The sequence below is a fragment of the Trichechus manatus genome, unplaced genomic scaffold (genome assembly GCF_000243295.1).
Source record: "Trichechus manatus latirostris isolate Lorelei unplaced genomic scaffold, TriManLat1.0 scaffold00146, whole genome shotgun sequence".
Lineage (NCBI taxonomy): Eukaryota > Metazoa > Chordata > Mammalia > Sirenia > Trichechidae > Trichechus > Trichechus manatus.
Window position 1 is genome coordinate 3557121 of NW_004444082.1, and position 19942 is coordinate 3577062.

The 19942-nt window shown below is 38.5% G+C and overlaps 1 protein-coding gene across 1 annotated transcript in view; it reads right to left on the reverse strand.

The window, feature by feature from the left end:
* PPP4R1 (protein phosphatase 4 regulatory subunit 1) overlaps window positions 1-19447 on the reverse strand; it is a 60739-nt gene extending 41292 nt beyond the window's left edge. The window contains exons 1-7 of the mRNA XM_023740063.1: window positions 19059-19447; window positions 18074-18180; window positions 7980-8122; window positions 7363-7509; window positions 4077-4184; window positions 3869-3934; window positions 3007-3186 (exon numbers count right to left, since the gene is read on the reverse strand). Of these exons, the coding sequence (XP_023595831.1) occupies window positions 3007-3186; window positions 3869-3934; window positions 4077-4184; window positions 7363-7509; window positions 7980-8122; window positions 18074-18180; window positions 19059-19207 (900 nt within the window). The 5' untranslated portion in view covers window positions 19208-19447. The remainder of the gene's footprint in view (window positions 1-3006; window positions 3187-3868; window positions 3935-4076; window positions 4185-7362; window positions 7510-7979; window positions 8123-18073; window positions 18181-19058) is intronic.
* Between the last annotated feature and the right edge of the window lie 495 nt (window positions 19448-19942).

Sequence of the window (19942 nt, forward strand, 5' to 3'; positions counted from 1 at the left end):
GTTGTGCTTTAAGTGCAAGTTTACAGTTCAAGTTAGTCTCATACAAAAATTTACACATACATTGTTATGTGACCCTAGTTGCTCTCCCTACACTGTGACAGCATGCTCCTCCCTTCTACCTCACATTTCCCATATCCATTCAACCAGCTCCTAACCCTCTCTGCCTTCTCATCTCGCCTCCAGACAGGAGCTGCGCATTTAGTCTCATGTATGTACTTGAGCGAAGAAGCATACTCCTTAATGAGTATCATCTTATGTCCCATAGTTCAGTCTAATCTTTGTCTGAAGAGTTGGCCTTGGGAATGGTTTCAGTTTTGGGTCAACAGAGAGTCCAGGGGCCATGTCTTCCAAGGTCCCTCCAGTCTCAGTTAAACCATTAAATCTGGTCTTTTTACTAGAATTTGAGTACTACACCCCACTTTTCTCCTGCTCCATCAGGGACTCTCTGTTGTGTTCTGTCAGGGCGGTCACTGGTGGCAATAAAGTATTTTTAATCAAGGTGTGTACACTGTTTTTAGACAGAATGCCACTGCACACTCAACAGACTACCAAAAAAAAAAAAAAAAGAAAATCTGTTGCTGTCAAGTCGATTACGACTCCTAGGAACAGACTACAGTATAGTATAAACATAATTTTTATATGCACTGGGGAACAAAAAAATTCATGTGACTTGCTTTATTGTGATAGTCACTTTCTTGTGGTGGTCTGGAAGCAAACTCACAATATCTCCAAGGTATGCCTTTATAAAGTAACAGGTATCTAATGTATTGTGGGGCCTTTAACATATAGAAACGTAATATATTTGCCAATAACAGCACAAAGGAGGTGGGTGGGAGCAACACTGTAATAAGCTAAAGAAATGACTACAAATAGAAAAGTAAAAATTATGAAAATGTGTTGTTGGGTTTGTGACATTCATAGATGTAATACACATAGCAATGCCACAAAAAGGGAGAGAAGGAGATAGTTATACAGGAGTAATCTTTCTATATATATATATCACTGGAATTTAGTTAGTATAAATCTGAAACCCTTTTTGATAAGTTCAAGATGTATATGGTAAAGTCTTGAGCAAACACTAAAAAAAATAGTGGAAAAAAATCATTAGAGAAATTAAAATGCTATACTAAAAAATAGTCACTTAATGAAAAGAAAGCAGTAAAGGAAGAAAGAGGAATAAAAAAGATATGAGACATACGGAAAACAAAAAGTAGCAGATGTAAAATCCCACTATCTCAATAATAAGATTAAATGTGAATGGATTAAACAATCCAATCAAAATGCAGATTGTCAAACTGGACAAAACAGTTACCGAACTGTATGCTCCCTACAAGAGATGCACTTCAGATTCGAAGATACAAACAGACTGAAAGTAAAAGGAGAGAAAAAGACTCAACAGAAGAGCAGCAACCACAGGAAACCTGAAGTGGCGATCCTAATACCAGACAAGATAAACTTAAAAATGTTACTAGAGATAAAGGAGAACATTTTATAATGATAAAGGGTCAATCCATCGGGAAGATGTAACAATTATAAACATACATGCACCTAGAATACACAAAGCAAAAACCGACAGTAATGGAGAAACAGACAATTCAATAATAACAGCGGGAGACTTCGATGCCCAATTCTCAATAATGGATAAACAGACAGACAGTAATGAACAAGGAAACAGGAGTCCCGAACAATTAAAACCAACTAGACCTAACAGACATCTATAGAACACTCCATGCAACAACAGAAGAATATACATTCCTCTCAAGTACACATGGAACATGCTCCAGGATAAGCCATTATAAATAACCAATAGATCAGAGAGGAAATCAGAAAATACTGAGTTGAATGAAAATTAAGACACAGTATACCAAAACTAAAGGATGCAGCTGAAGCAGTGTTTAGAAGGAAATTCATAGTTGTAAATGCTTATATTAAGATCTCAAATCAATAACCTAACCTTCCATCTTAAAATACTAAAGAAAGAAGAGCAAAGTAAACCTGTAAGCAAGCAGAAGGAAGGAAATAAGAAAGAATCCAGCAGAAATTAATGAAATAGAGATGAGAAAAACAAGTAGAGAAAATCACTGCAACCAAAAGCTGGTTCCTTAAAAGATCAACAACAAAACTGACAAATTTTAAGACTGACAGAAAAAATAAGAAGAGGAGAAAAGATTCAAATTACTATGATTAGAATCAGAAAAGAGGAGAAATTATTTCTACCTTACAGACATAAAAAGGAATAGTATAAAAATGTGTATACTAACAAATTAGATAACTTAGATGAAATGTACAAATTTCTAGAAAGACACAAGCCAAAAAAACCAAACTCGTTGCCATTGAGTCGATTTGACTTATAGTGACCCTATAGAAGAGGAGGAAACACTCCCATTTTACGAGGCCAGTGTTACCCTGATACCAAAACCAGACTAGAAAACTATCAAAAAACCCAAACCTGTTGCCGTCGAGCAGATTCCAACCCATAGAGACCCCACAGGACAGAGCAGACCTGTCCCATGAGGTTTCCAAGGCTGTTATCTTTACAGAAGCAGACTGCCATATCTTTTGCCCACGGAGTGGGCTGGTGGTTTGAACTGCCCAACTTTCAGTTAGGAGCTGAGCACTTAACCACTGCGCCACCAGGGCTGCTTCCAGAAAACTACAGACCAATATTTTTTATGAATATGGATGCAAAAAATCCTCAACAAAATACTAGCAAATCCAGCAACATATATAAAATAAATATACACTATGACCAAGTGGGATTTATTTACCCCAGGAATGCAAGGTTAGCTTAACATCTGAAAATTAATGTAATACGTCATATGTATAGGATGAAAACGAACGTGATTTATATCATTAAAAAAAACTCTGTCCTGTGAAAAACATAAAAACCGTTAATATTAGTGTTTCTACTGTCTACTCCTGTAAGTATCAACAATAACTTAACTATATCTTACATTATTCAAAAATCATGTTTGCTTTAAAACAGATTCATATGTATTATTTGACAAAAATTAAACAAAACCCTACCCAACGTGAGGGATCGCTGATCAAATTAATAAACAGTGCTGAGAGTTTAGTCCGTCGGATCTCTTGACACGTCGCACAGGAAACGGCCATGAAGCACTCGGCACAAGCCTTCCGAACGCCCCACACGTTATCAGAACAAAGCTGGAAAAACCTGGGCAGCTACGCAAGGAGGACAGAGGGGTGTTAGGCAAATAAACAGAATAGGTTTCATTAATTACTTTTATTTCATTTTCTGCTTTCACAGTGTTTTAAAGTATCAGATTTTCTTAACAAGAAGACCTACTTAGTATTAATACTCAATAATTTTATATAAATCACACCTAACTGACAATACAACTGACTACGCAATAGAAAAACATCCCCAACAAACACAGCTTAAATGTTATTCAGGAGCTTGGATTTGAACTTGGTTTGCATAACAGATGGTTTCAAAACTGCTTCAAGTACATTAACTTGTACACCAAGCCTACATATCTCACGTAATGACATTTAAAAAACAGCCTGCTGCAGATATAATAAGTTACCAAAATACTGTGAAGGTTGCTTACAGATTCCACTGAATGAACTGGAATTGATCTGTTTCACAGAGGTGAGGAGAGGGGAGAGGTAAAAGGGATCCAGTGGTTCTTACACACGCCTGCATGTTTTAACAAACCGTCCTTATCAAGACACAATTCAAGTGCCCAGATTATAGAATTTTAAACTCCTAAACTTGAAGCCATATGATCTTTGTGGTTTACATTCATGAGATTGGCTAATAAAATTTTGGGGTACACACATGCATTTCAGACTTTACACACTGCTTAATACATTCTCACTCCTTCGTATCTGCAGTACTTACCAACATTTCCTCAGTAGCTTGCTGGCCAACTACACTGCAAATGTCTCCAAAATTGGCAGCACAGACCTACCAACAAAACACATCATCGACATTTCCAAATATTACATACAGAGTTCTTTAAAAAGAATGTTCTAAATGTCATGTATCAATACATTAACCACTAGAACCATGCGTTCTTAAACAGAAAAAGACGGACTGCAGAAAATACCTTCCGAACGTGAAACATTCTGCAGTCACAGCACATCTCCGAAAACCTGGGGAGGATGAGGCGCTCGGTGAGACCCTTCCCAACCATGGGGGCCATTCTGCACATTATCTGAAATAAGCAAGAACAAAGTCACACTGAAAGTATCTTCAAACTAAGACTTCTTCAGTTAAGTTTCTTAACTTAAGACAATATAAACTAGGATATGGCATCATTATACTGCATAAATCACAGGAAAACATTCACAGCAGCTTATTAATCCCATCTTGTATATCCAAGTAGGAAACAGAAAAATTCAGTTGAACTGCTACAACAAAATCAAGCAATAAATACTAAATACACAGTAAACCTACAGAAAATCCTAACACTTTCAATGTTTATAATTTCAACCTATTATTTTGCCAGGTAATTATCAATTCAAAAAAAAAAAAAAAAAGGTGACTCTTCCAAAGGAAAGATTATCTATAAGAAGGATCTTGGTTTAGCACACCTATATTGCTCAGAAAAGACTGTAAAGACATACAGCTATTAGTCTCTTCCCATCTAGGGCAAAAGAAGATGAAGGAAACCAAAGACTCAAAGAAGAAACTAGTCCACGGGACTAACAGCCCACAAACTATGGCCCTTTCTAGCCTGAGCCCTGAAGAACTAGATGGTGCCCGGCTACCACTACCAACCGTTCTGACCAGCAACACAATAGAAGGTCCCGGGGAGAAATGAAGAAAAATGTAGAACAAAACTCAAAGTCCTAACAAATACCAGAGTGACTGGACTGACAGAGACTAGAGGAACCCCCAAGACTATTGTCCTAAGATACCATTTTAACTCAGAACTGAAGTCACTCCAGAAGGTCACCTTTCAGCCAAATAACAGACTGGCTTATAAAATAAACAGTACCACCTGTGAGGAATGTGCTCCCTTGAACCATCAACTACAGGAGACCAAATGGTCAACATTTACCCAAAAGCAAAGATGAGAAGGCAAGGAGGGGCAGGAGAAGCTGGATAACTGGCAACAGAACAAACAGAACGGAAATAACGAGAACGCTGACACACCGTGAAAACTGTAACCGATGCCACAGGACAATCTGTACAGAAATCGTTAAATGGGAACCTGACTGGCTGTGTAAACTAAAACACAATAAAATATTAAAAAAAATCAACTAAGGATGGTGGGTATCTGTTAAGAAGATTAGATTACAAAACCAAAACTTTTTGTTTTTTTAATTGTGCTTTGGGTGAAAGTTTACAATTCAACTTAATTTCTCATACGAGAATTTATACACATATTGTTATGTGAACCCAGTTGCTCTCCCTATAATGTGACAGCACACTCCCCCGTTCCACCTCGGGTTTCCCACGTCCATCCAACCAGCTCCGATCCCTCTCTGCCTTCTCGTCTTGCCTCTGGCCAGAAGCTGACCATTTAGTCTCATGTATCTACTTGAACTAAGAAGTACACTCTTCACGAGTATCATTTTTATGTCCCATAGTCCAGTCTAATCTTTATCTGAAGAGTGGGCTTCAGGAATGGTTTTAGTTCTGGGTTCACAGAACGTCCAGGGGCCATGGCTTCGGGGGTTCCTCCAGTCTCAGTCAGACCATTAAGTCTGGTCTTGTTCCGTGAATTTGAGTTCTGCTTCGCACTTTTCTCCCGCTCCGTCAGGGGCAAAACTAAACTTCTGTCTGAATAAACGACCACTCTGTTTCTGCATATGAACAGTAAGAGAAAATATACAGGGCCTGGTATTTCCTTGGCAAAAAATTCATTTGCTCAACATAAAAATAAATACATAGTTGAAGCCTTTAAAAAGGCTATACAGGCAGACCTCACCTTACAAAGTACTGTAAACTAAACTCAAGCATATCAGACCACTGTCCTCACTTTGCAAAGCCTCAATCATCCAAACCAAGGACACAGTTTCAAGATGCACACGTTTCACAGGTAACACAGTACTGGGCAAAGTGAGGACTGACTGTACTTGAAAACTGGCCCTACATTATTTAAATAAACATTCCCTAAAGTTACTATAGAAAGAAATCTGCTAATGGGCTACAACTACCATGGCCTCCACCAGACTGAGTCTGACTGTACTTGAAAACTGGCCCTACATTATTTAAATAAACATTCCCTGAAGTTACTATAGAAAGAAATCTGCTAATGGACCACAACTACCACAGCCTCTACCAGACTGAGTCCAGCACAACTAGATGGTGCCTGGCTACAACCACCGACTGCTCTGACAGGGATCACAATAGAGGGTCCTGGACAGAAATGTCGAAAATGTAGAACAAAATTCTAACTCACCAAAAACAAACAAACAAACAAAAAAAAAAAAACCCAGACTTACTGGCCTGAAAGAGACTGTAGAAACCCCAAGAGTAGGCCCTCGGACACCCTTTTGACTCAGAAATGAAGTCACTCCTGAGTTTTACCCTTCAGCCAAAGATTAGACAGGCCCATAAAACAAAACAAGACTAAAGGGACACAACAGCCCAGGGGCAAGAAAGAACTAGAAGGCAGGAGGGGACAGGAAAGCTGGTAATAGGGAACCCAAGGTCGAGAAGGGGAGAGTGTTGACATGTCATGGGGTTATTAACCAATGTCACAAAACAATATGTGTACTAATTGTTTAATGAGAAGCTAGTTTGTTCTGTAAACCTTCATCTAAAGTAAAATTTAAAAAAAAGATGTAGAAAGAAATCTGATGGTCTGTCATCATTTATCTATGACATCTACTCCTAACCTACGTAAAAGGCATATAGAGTAGAAACAAAGAACTAAAACTGTCTATTCATAGATGACATGATTATCCACATAAAAAACCCAAGGCATTTACAAAGAAGCCACTAGAACAAATAAGTGAGTTTAGGAAGGTTGCAGAATTCAAGTCAGAACACAAAAATCAATTGTTTCCTTTACAACAACAAAAAATTGATCTTTAAAAAAAAAAAAAAATTGTTTCCCAGAAGCTTAGCACAATATGGGGCCCACAGAAGATACACATTTTCCCTTGTATGCCTATAACAGCCCCTTCTAGCCCTGCATTTCATTTAAAATTTAATGAGCTGTGGCTACTTTAATAGATACGTGTTAAACAAGATAAACCCTATAGCATGTGATATGATATAACATTTAAGCAATTAACGCGCAGCACTTATGAATATACCTCGCGGGAGAGGGTGTGGCCAGCAAACAAATGGAGAAGGCGCACGGTATTTGCGTAAAAATATGGTATTAGTCAAGACAGTCATATTTTATCTAAACTGAAAAATCACACTCTACTCACAGCCACGGCTTCTGTCTTCACGTCATCATTGCTATCTGGAGCCGTCAGTTCTATGAGGACTGGGCAAACTCTAGTCTCCACGTCAAATCGCTCAATTAGCTCCTGTTCCAGCAACGCCAGCAAAGCTGCCTGACTTGTTTTTCTCACCTGGGAAACAAAGTATAAAATAAGTACACACATGATGTAACAAACCCATCACTTGATGTTTATAAATTTGATGGTTTCTCATCTCAAAGGAATTCGTAACTGGCCAAATCTGCAGATAAAGAGTTAGGGATACTTTCCTCAACTAGAGCAAAGATGCAACTTGGTCAAATCATGACAGATTAAGTTGAACATAAAAGCCATCCTTGTCAAAGACGTCACAACGAACAACGAACATCAGGACGGACACCTATGAGGGTACCAAGTCAGAGTGCAGCCCCTAGGTGTCGTCCGTAACAGCATTAGAAGAGGCTGGCTAGATTTGGCAGACTCTTGACACATCTTGTCATTTTTGAAGAACAATAATGAAGGCAAAGTAAAAAAAAAAACCAAAACATTTAAACGAGGCCACTTAGGCTACATACATTACACTACACAGATTTTCGTTGAGAATGTGTAAATGGAACTCTTACCTGATTGTTCTGGTCTGCTAGATATCTAACCACAATAGGCAGTAAGTATTTGGAAAAAGCGTACGGGATTGAAGGCCGGTTTTCTTGACAAAACAGTGCAATATGAGGCACCTGTTCCATCAGCTCCGCTCTCACAGTTGGTTCTATTAAAATAACAGAAATGTGAGCAAGCAAACCTTTATCTGGCCTTGAGACTACTTAGGAAAGCTTTGGACTTTCATCTTAAACTTACGAAAATGATCTGTAACTCTACAACCCTTTTCACAGTCCTACACAGGTTAGCTTCCTGAGGGCAAGGAGGGCCTATCCTCTGCCCAAGCTTTTATCACTCATACAATGCACCCAGTACACATCTATTTCTGAAAATGAATGTGTTCATCAGCTTGAGTGTACCACACCGCGCTGGAGGTTAGATATCTGATATCCACAGCAATACTACAGCACGGCAACTGGATATTATCTGTAAGCTTTCTTCTAGTTAAGAATCTCCTAGAACAAGTCATAAAGACTGCTTCCTAATCGCAATTTAGTCAGACTTAGTTAGACTTAACCAAGACTAAAAGGGGTGAGTGAATAATAAATTAGACCAAAAAAACCCTGAAGAGTATATATGGCAAATCTGAATGTGAGAACGGTGGCATTTCCAATCTCTGAGTTTAAAAACAATGAACTGTCCAATAAATAATGGTGGGAAATCAGCTACCTATGTAAGGAAAAAAAAGGTAAGATTCCTACTGTGCACCATACATAAATTCTAGGTGAATTAAAATTCTCAACTTTTTAAAAAAAATAAACATCAAAAGCACTGAAAGATAATATTTTTTAAATGTTCACTCTTGAGGCATGAAGCATTTCCAAAGCAAACAAAACTTAGAAAGCAACTAAAAGATCAACTAATTTCATTTTAGGAAAACTTCACTATAGACAACAGATACCATACTTAAAAGGCAAAACCGCCTGGGAGAAAAATACATGTATGATAAACTATTAATAACCTAAATACATAAATAACCCATTGTTCAAATAAACACAAGAAAGAAATAAAGATACAAATAGGCAATTCATTGCACTGAAGAAATGCAAGTGGTTAAAACACATAGAGACATAATGGATTATCAGTAACAAGTCATTACATTAAACCTAATTAGAAGTTTGGTCCCTATTAATGATAATAATCAAGGAGCCGTGGTGGTGCAATGGTTAAGTGCTGGGCTGCTAACTAAATATCAGAGGTTTGAACCCACTAGCGACTCCCTGGGAGAAAAGACATGGCAGTCTCCTCCCATACAGGTAACAGCCTAGGAAACTCCACAGGGCAGTTCTACTCTGTCATATAGGGTCGCTGTGAGGCGGAACTGACTTGACAGCACGCTGTTCAATAATGACAGTCACACCATTAAAGTTACCTTAAGGTAATTATCACAGTGATCCCGTAAGTCAGAATCAACTCGACAGAACCTAACAAGGTAAATATGCATGGATGTGTCCAGTAGGACTTTAGACCTCAACAAACAGAAATTAGCACAGGTATCAGGAGAAAATATACTAACATTTTACAAAGCTAAGAATCTTATCAACGAACCAATATCTGGAATTTTTAATACACTGTGGTACCATCTGAAGTGAGACAGTATGTGAGCAAAGTAGACTGCTTCCGTTCAGAAGAAGAAAAAGGTATCCCCCCCAAAAAAGTAGAATAGACCACTACTCTCTTCACTGATCTTGAATTTACTAGATTAACACTGACCTCATTACTTATATATTTGAAACAAAAGAAGGTCACAAGTTACAGTTTCAGTAAGAATTAAATCAGTAACTTTTTGCTTTCTTTCTTCAAAGCCCTGCCTAGGCAAACAGACTAACGGAACAAAACAGAGTCCAGAATAGACCCATGCACATATGGTCAACTGATTTATTAAAAGGTATCACTGCAGGGCAACTGGGGGAAATCTTTTCAATGACTGGTACCAGGTCTACTGGCTATCCGTATTAAAAAAAGAAAGCAAGCAATGAAATAAACTTGTCCCCTACTTCGTATCATACACAAGGCGAAGTACAGGTAGAACAGAGATCTAAATGTCAAAGGCAAAGACAATATGGTATCTAAGTTAGATAATATAGGAGAAAAAAAAACATGACTTTACAGTAGAGAAAAATTTCTTCAATAGTGCACAAATTGTGCTACCCGTAGAAAGAACTTCTCAACTAGATGATGCCCAGCTACCACTACCGGCCGTTCTGATCAGCACCACATCAGATTCTTCAAAAGTGCAGACTTACTCGACCAACTGAGACCAGAGGACTCCCTGAGACTATTGTCCTGAGATACTATTTAAACCCTGAACCGAAACTATCTCCCCTGAGGTCTCCTTTTAATGAAATAACAGATAGGCTCACAAAATAAAGGATATTGCCTGTGAATACAGGGCTCCGATAAAAAACCATCTATATGAGACCAAAAGGTCAACAATTCCTCTAAGGTGGAGACGAGAAGATAAGGGAGCAGGGAAACCTAAGCACTGGAAATGGAACAACCTGAATGCAATTAAAGAGAATGTTGACGCAAATGTGAAAATGTAACTGAACAATCTGTATAGAGATTGTCAAACAGGAACCTAATTCACCATGTAAACTTCCACAACAACACAATAAAATAGTATTTTAAAAAAAGAGAGAATTTCTCTTCCTCAAGAAGCACCATTAAGAGAGAGAAAAGACATGCTACAGAGTGAAAAAGATACCTAAAAAAGACATCAATGACACGGGGCTCATAACCAGAACGTAGCAGGAATTCCCGCAAACCTGTAAGAAAAGGACTGCCAACAATAACGAAGGGGAGGGAGGAGCAAGAGACGTGAACAGACACTTCCAAAAAGACGGGACGAAAGCATACAACCAGGGGCTCAATTCCACTGGTCACTGGGGAACGTAAACTAAAACCACAGTGAGATACCACCACACACCTATCCACTCCCCTTCGGCAAATTTAAGATACACAAGCACTGGTAAAGATATGAAACAAGAGAACGCTCACACACTGCTGGCAGGTCGAGACTAGTACACAACCTGGAAATCCCCATGGCGTATCTACTGAAGATGCATATAGGCAAACCCTCTGACCTCCTAACTCTACTCCTGCTTACACCCACTCCTCACTTACCAATATAGCTAGTTCCAAAGACCAGTTGTTCTGCAAAAATTGGCATTATGTGAAAATGGAGGGCTTTTTCGTGTTTCCAGATCATTCATTTGTCGGATCTTTTAAATTTAGAAAATACAATCACAGAAATAATAACAGCCAAGATTCACTGGTGTGCTCATCACTGTGAAGAGTCCAGTTACGGATTATCCCTCTGTGAAGAAGGGGGTGTGGAGAAGACAAAGCTGGATAGAGCTGGGCTGTGTAACTGGAGGGCCCAGGGCTTAACCCCTTCCCCTTCCTCCTGTGCTGGGTCAGAGCTTCCAGCATGGAGCTGCCTCCAGGCTCCACTCCCACCCCTGCAAGCCCGGCTCTGCCCTCCAGGCCTGGTGAGTCACCAAGGCTCCAGGCTCAGGGCTTCCTGCAAGGGAGATGGGAGCCTGGCCACTCACCCGGCCCCACCAAGGTGGAGGCTTCAGGCCCAGTTGGACTCACTTTGCGATGTCATTAAACTCACATGCATTTCTTCCAAACACCCTCTGCGATGCCTCCTGCTTTCCTCCCTTCCCACTTCACATGAATTCTGAGCTGCAAGCCCTCAGGCCGTGTAGGACCTGGGAACCCAAACAGGAGCCAGCTGGCTGGGTGCTGCCTGTGTGTCTGCCCCAAGACAATGGCCATGGAGGAGGCCGGCCCCTCATGTGGCAGCTGGACACGGCGCCTCCTCCTGCAAGAGGGAGTAGAGGAAGTGGGGCAACACGGCCCAGCTTCCTGGAAGCCACCCAGAGACTGTCCTGGAGGGAAGGGACGCTCCGGAGCTGCTGCTGCCTTGCCCGCCACCTTGCTAATGCGTGAAATGGACGGATAGTAGATTTTTTACTGTTGTTGTAAATTTGAAATGCTGGGTAACGAGAAAGTCAGTAAGTGAGGAGTGGGTGTGTACACCTACAGACACCTACAGCAACGTGTGCACATGTGTGCCAAGTGGCTCCTTTGCTCACAGTGGCGCTAAGAGCCCAATGCTGGAAGGAATCCATATGTCCTTTAACAGAACAATGGGCAAATATACTGCACTCTAGTCATACAACAGATTAGTGTATAACAGAAGAAAAATTAATAACTATAGCTACGTGCAACATGAATTTCAAAATATAAAGAACCCAGATATAAGAGAATACATTCAGCATAAAATACCCACTGCCGTCAAGTCATAGCGAACTCATAGAACACGGCAGAACTGCCCCATGGGGATTCCAAGGTGCGGCTGGTGGGTTTGGACTGCTGATTTTTTGGTTAGCAGCTGAGCTTTTAACCACTGGGCCACCAGACCTCCATTCAGCATAGGTCCATACAAAGTTCAGACAAGCAAACTAATGTATAGTTTTAGCGGTCAAAATGGTGATTACCTTTGCAGAAGAGGAATGGGATAGAAATTAGAGTTGCAAGAAAAATGTTTCTGGGATGCTAGTTCTATTTCTTAAGCTGAGTACCAGTTACATGGGCATTTATTTTGTAATACTTCAATTGAGCTGTGAATTTAGATTCCATGTACTTTTTATAGTGTGTTATTAAAAAGAACAAAAATATCTGCTTCAAATATGTTATTTCCAAAACCTTGGGTATACACACCAGGGTTTCAAATTCATACATCCAGGCATAGTCTGAGAACTGCTCCCCTGCCCCAAACACACACATACACATTCAAGAAATTAACATAAAATTACTCGTCGTTTCTAACAACTCTGAGCCTGTAGAACAACTTAAAACCGCTTGAAGAACACTCCTGCAATGAAGGGTGAACCAAACACCAAATTCCCATGAAGATCTAGTGAAGATGAGCTTACAGTCCAAAACTGTAAAGATGAGCTTACAATCCAAAACTGTAAAGATGAGCTTACAATTCAAAACTGTAAAGATGAGCTTACAATCCAAAACAATAAAGATGAGCCTACAATCCAAAACAATAAAGATGAGCCTACAATCCAAAACAATAAAGATCAGCCTATAATCCAAAACTATAAAAAAAAATCCCTCAGGAGCAAAATGATTAAGACACGAGTATTATAACACCAACTTCAGCCATCATAAATAATCTCTAGAGGTTACAACCATTTTAAACATTCTATTTTAAAGGTGTAATAAGAGGAAATATAAGAAAAGAACATAAGAAAAACAAGATCTGAAAACAAAGCACATAAAGCTCTTTAAAATGAAAAATGGAGTTAACCAAAATCAAAAACTCAAAGTGAGATGGTAGATTAGAATTTGGTAGCAGTTAGTTTGCTAAGAGGAATTACCAAAATGCAGATGGGAAATAAAGGAAAATTCAATACATTTATCTAACAGGAGTCCTGTATTCTGAACCATGTAAAAAATACCTGTAAGAACACAACAACTTTAAAAGAAGAAAAAATAAGGAATTTGAGATGGAGGAGAGGCAATATTCAAAATGTTAATGGTTGAAAATTTCCTACAACTGATAGAAAGGCAAGAATCCTCAAATTTAAGAAGCAAGGCAAGTCCTGAATAGAATAAATAAAAATAAATCTCTATCTAAATACATCATAGTGAAACTGCAGAACATCAAGGACAAAAGATCTCAAAATCAATCAGGAAGTAAAAACAATATTATCTACAAAGACAAATTTAAATTAGCAAACTCCTCAAGTAATAATAGACAACACTATCAAAATTATTATATCAAATACCAAATAATATAATATCAAAAATATCAACCAGATTTCTACACTTAGCTAAACGATCATTTAAGAGTAACGGTGAAATAAACACATTTGCAGACAAAGAGAAAGAAATGCGTCAGTACCAGGCCCTCATTAGATGTCCTTTCAGAAAGGAAAGTGAACCAGAACAGTGTAGGATAAAGGATGTACTGATGAGGAATAAAACGGGAAAGACTGGGAGTGAGTCTAAACAAGAATTTAGTATGTAAAATAATATGGATGATAAATGTAGGGGATATAAAAAAAAATCAAGATAAAAGTTGATTAAAGATAAGGCAGAAGAAATATTTAAAGGTCCTAGGTTAAGCTCCTCGTTCCTTTTAAGAGAATGGATAGATTCACTTTAGAGTTACATATTTTTCACAGTCTTTCTCTTACTTGAACAACATCATAACCAACGCCACCTACCAAGTTAGAAACCTTCAGGTCACCTCCTCCCTCTTCCTTCACTCCCTCAACCACTACGGTGGCTCTGGAATTCCTCGCCAACACTTCAGTTTCTTTCAAACACCTTGTCCTCAGGACAATGACCAGTCTCCCAGTTAGTCTCCCTGCCATTCACCTTTTTCATTAGGTTCAATCCACACTGCTGCATCACTGTTCTAAATAACAAAACACACAAACTCTCCAGCACGGCATATTATTAGCCTTTACAATCTAGCCCTCACCTACTTTATTTACCAGCCTCATTTTCTAAACTACGTAGACTCAGCAGACTCCTCAGGGATGACCAAACGGGCCACTATCTTGGACTCATCAAAACCTGGCTACCCCTCGACCGAGTACGCCCTTTTCCCTTTCTGATCCTCACCATTTTGTCAAATCCAACTCAGATGTTGCTAATTTTTTTTTAAACCAGCCCCAATCCTCCCCATTACAATGTATTGTTTATATGTTGGCTGCGTTCACTAAACTGTTAATTCTATGACAAAAATTCTTATTCATCTTCACAACTGCTCTAGCATCTCATCTAAAACTTGGCCCAGAGTGTGCACTGTTCTACGCCGACTGAACGAATGGGAAGTGCGAATGTCAACAGAGACATTTATCATGAACATCACAACTTGAGAACGTATTAAAATACACACATAAAAGATTAAAAATACACACATATAAAAAAACAGCATAGAGTCAGTAAACAATGGAACTAAAATACTGAGATATTTACTTGTCATTAACATAAATACAAATTTCTACTTAAAGAATATCTATGTCTTTACTAAGAAAGGAATACAGTAGGCTGCAATAGCACCACAAATTTAAGGTAAATTGTTATATTCCTGATAAATCAAAAAATCTATTAAGTGAAAATTATACTTGATGAGACCCTCTTAAACCTATCTGGAACAAGCACATACATAAGCAGTTATGTACACAGAGGACCATCATGAGATAGATTAGTAGTAATCGTCACAAGTTCTTTCTACCCTATACAAGAATAAAAAAAAAAATATTTGAGGCTTATATAAATAGTAAACATATTCCTATGAACTGAATTGCTTACCAAAAGATTTGCACATCTAAAAATTAAAAGATGAGACTTGATGACAAGAAAAGTTTTTCAGAGATTGAAATATAACACATTTTAATAGTTATATGAGACTTAAGAAAAAAATTATTTTTGAACTATTTTTAAAATCAAGTATAAAAAATCCTTAAAACTAGTATTGACATCAACGTTTTATAAGGCTCAATTTAAATTTACCTTTTTCTTTTTTTTAATATTTTATTGTGTTTTTGGTGAAGGTTTACACAGCATTTTAGGTTTCCATTCACCAATGTCTACACAAACTGTTCAGTGACATTAGTTACATTTTTTCACAATGTGTGAACATCCTCATTGTTTCTGTTTTGGTTGTTCCATTTCCATTAATCTAGTTTCCCTGCCCCCTTACATTCTCCTCTTTGTTTTAAAGTAATTGTTGATCGTTTGGTCTCATAGAGATGAGTTTTAAAGGAGCACAGCACTCACACGTGATATTCTTTCTTTTGTGAGCTAATCTGTTACTCAGCTAAAACGTGCTCTCAGAGGCTAGTTTTGGTTCAAGGTCGGAAGGATATCTCAGGGCAATAGTCTCGAGGAGTCCTCCAGCCTCGACCAGTCCAGTTAGTCTTTTTTTTTTTTTTCTTTTTTTGAAATTTGAGGTTCTGTTCCACATTTTTCTTTCATTGTATTAGGATCCATCTATTGTGGCCCTGGTCAGAATGGTCAGTAGTGGTAGGCGGGCACCATCTAGTTCTTCTGGTCTCAGGGTAGTTTGTATAGACTATTAGCCCTGTAGACTACTTTCTTCTGTAAGTCTTTGGTTTCCTTTTCTCTTTTGTTCTGGATGAGTAGAGACCGATAATTGTATCTTAGATGGCTGCTTGCAAACTTTTAAGACCCCAGACACTATTCCTCAAATTAGGATGTAGAACATGAATTTTATGAACTATATTATGCCAACTGAACAAGATGTCCCACAAGACTTCGGTCCTAATCCTTCAAACCCAGGAAACCAATCCCATGAGTGTTTAGTTATATCTAAGAAGTACCCGTAACTGTGCCCCTATGTGCTTTGTTATATATATGAACATATATGCATAGTCACATACATGCACATCCAAAAACCCACTGCTACTGAGTCAATTAGACTCACAGCGACCCTGCGGGACAGATTAGAACTACCCTATAGGGATTCCAAGGCTGTACATCTTTACTGAAGCACACTGCTCCATCTTTCTCCTGTGGAGTGGCTGGTGGGTTCGAACTAACCTCTCCGTTAGCAGCTGAGTGCTTAACCACTGCGCCACCAGGGCTCCTTAAACATGCATACACACAGGCGTAAGCCTACATATACATACATATATGCTCACAAATACATACCTATACACATACTCGTCTACATACATACATACCTGCATATACATTTCTAGGTTATTATTGCTGTTGTTTCAAAATTACATATGCCATAACAATTAACAAAAGTCCTTTTTCTTGTATACATTTTAATGACATCGTTTACCTTTGTCAAGCTGTGCACACTTCACCCTCCTTCAGTGTTAGCTTTCCCAACACCAAAAATAACAAGTGTCTCCTATCTAAAGAGTGAATCCCCCTCCCCACATCACTGGTCACCACTAATGAACTTTAGTTTCTGTATATTTACCTGTTCATGTCATTTCAGAAAAGTGAGAATATACAATGTTTGTTTTTTGGGGATTGACTTAATTTCGCTCAACATAATGTCCTCCAGGTTCATTCATGCTCCAAGAGGTTCTCGGAACTCATTTTCCTTTATTTCTGAGCAGTATTCCATTGTATGTATGTACTACATTTTACTTATCCATTCATTTGTTGATGGGCTCTTAGGTTGTTTTCATCTTTTTGCTACTGTAAATAGTGCTGTGATGAACAGAGGTGTGCACATGTCTGTTCGTGTTGTTTCTTAGACCCCTGGGGTACACACCTGGCAGTGGACTTGCTGGGTCACATGGCAGCACCACCTCTAGTTTTTTGAGGAACTACCAGACTGTTTTCCACAGTGGCTGTACCGTTTTTCATTCCCACCAGCAATGGATGAAGAATCCAATTTCTCCACATTCCCTCCAACACTTATTTTCCTTCTTTTTAAAATCTTAGCCATCCTAGTGGGAGTGAAATGTTCTCTCACTGTGGTTCTGACTTGCATTTCTCTGATGTTAAGCATATTTTCATGTGTCTGATAGCCATCTGAATATTCTCTTTGGTGAAGGGTCTGTTCACATGCTTTGTCCAGTTTTTGACTGGAAGTTTACCTCTTTCTTAAGCAGACTCTCTTCACTTTGGAGACAAAATGGCTTTAATTTCACAAAATGGGTGAGGAACATTTTTTTATAAGTGAGACAGCATAGAAAAGAAAGTATTTACACTGCCTAACCAATTTACAACCCTCTCTATCCCTTTTAATTTATTCTAAATTATTTTTAAAACATTTGTTTTGATGAGAAATTTCCACAATTAAACTAAATGGGCCTACTATAAAATGTTCGGGTGTTGGTAATAGATTTTTATTGTTTGTTTCTTCTTCTAGTTAGTGAAGCGTTTGATAACTGATTTAGAAAATCTTTTAAAGAAATATTACCATTTTCTCAAATCACACTAACCTTTTCATTAGTTTTTAGACAAATCTGGTAAAAGAAACCGAACAGTAAAAAAACAGGGTAAGTCTGCTTTCTCTCTGTAAACAATATACCTGAATCATCAGCTAATCGGCTAATTCTTTCCAAAACAGCAATACAATCTCTTTCATCATCGCTGACTTCCCTCAATGTATCCAGCAAACCCCGGGCCACCATCTGTCTACACAGAAAAAGAAGAATATAAAATGTTCAGTGGCATCAGTAGTTAACATTTAGAATTTTAAAACACAGGATTTTTTTTTTTTTTAAATTAGGCACATTATTTCCTAAGTGGTAAATGCTAGTACTGATTTTATTTTAATGAGACTGAATAATTTATCCAAAACATTTTTTCTTATCTTTATCTAGCTGACTTAGCAAATTTCTAAGGTCAATAGAAATTCATTTTAAACAATTATCCTTTGAATATCATGATAATAACACAATCATTCTTCATTATACAAAATGTTATTTTTACATTTTTTTTTACTAATATGAGTTGTGTACATCTATACACAAATATATTGAGCAAAGACTTTAATTTTCCAGAAAAGTCTGTTACAGGTGGTCTGGAGGCCATAATTGGAAAAACTGCATTAGGAGAGTGTCAGCTGCTGGTCACTGCTGTGATCTAATCCCCTTGAACATCACCTGGCTCGTAAATGGGCTGAAGGAATAAGACTTCCCAAAAATCAATTAACACGAACACCAAAATTAGACCAGGCAGTGTTTCGTTCTGTTGAACATACGGTTGTTATGAGTTAGAACCAACTCGACGGCACCTAACCACCACCACCACCACCAAAATTATGCTAAATGGCAAGAAAGAAAGAGTTTCTTTTTTTGGCAGAAAACAAGGGAAGTGCTATTGCTTATTAGAATCAAGGAGTAAACAACTAGAAACAGGCCACGTCTGTGATTATTCATAAAACCTGAGACTTAGATTGTGCGGGTTAATAATACCTCTTTAAATCGGGTAATTTTACTTTTCCCTGCTGAAATTAATGTGATAAAATTTATCCTTCCACTCCCCCTTCAATCAAAAGAATATGCACATACCTGTTAAATACGTTCTCACTTGCAGCATACTTGTCCAATCTTCCCAGTGGCGTCAACATTTCATCTTGTGAGACAAAGTCCAGGGCTGAAGGTACAATAATCACATCAGACTCTGAGCTGTAGTCATCCACACCAACTATCAGAGACATCAGAAATACTCCTTATAACACTTTGAAACTAAAAGGTACCCCTTGCCCGTCTGAAGCAGCATAGCTAGAACTGCCCCTGACGTTTCTGAAGTGGTACACAGAGTCACAGGAGAATCAATCCAGAGGTCATGAGCAAACAAAGCATGCTTCCTCTCCTTTTTCTACAGACATTTTCTAGCTGCCCCAAGAAGCACAGAGGTCAGAGGCTATAGAAACTCAGCATGGGGGGAAAGGGTGAATAGAGTGATGACAGCTGGTACTTTCAATCAAAACACTAACCACTTGTGAATCAATAAAGTCCAACAATGATAAAGTTAATTCTGCAATGTAGAAGAGAAAGCTAATCTGAAGTGATTCAATATGGGAAAGCTAAAACCATCGGCATATTTAACTAAATAAATATTTATTAAGTACATTAAGTGCCAAGTATCAGGCTGGATGTTGAGAGATAAACAACAATCAAAACACGAAGGTCTCCGCCTTCAAAGAACTAACAGTCTAGTGAAAAAACAACAGATTTTAAAATGCTCATTGTAAAGGAAGGAATGTGCAAACCGCAACGCCAGAAACCCGTTCTGGCTGCAGGAACAGCGGGCAGGCCAAGGAGTGGCCGATGCGGAAGCAGGCAGTGGTCGGTTCAGAGGCGTTAACATGCAGCGTGCTTGGCAGTGTGATCAGACAGCATCTACTGCCAAAGGAGTCAAGAGGGAAGCTGCAAGGTGAGCACTGAATTTG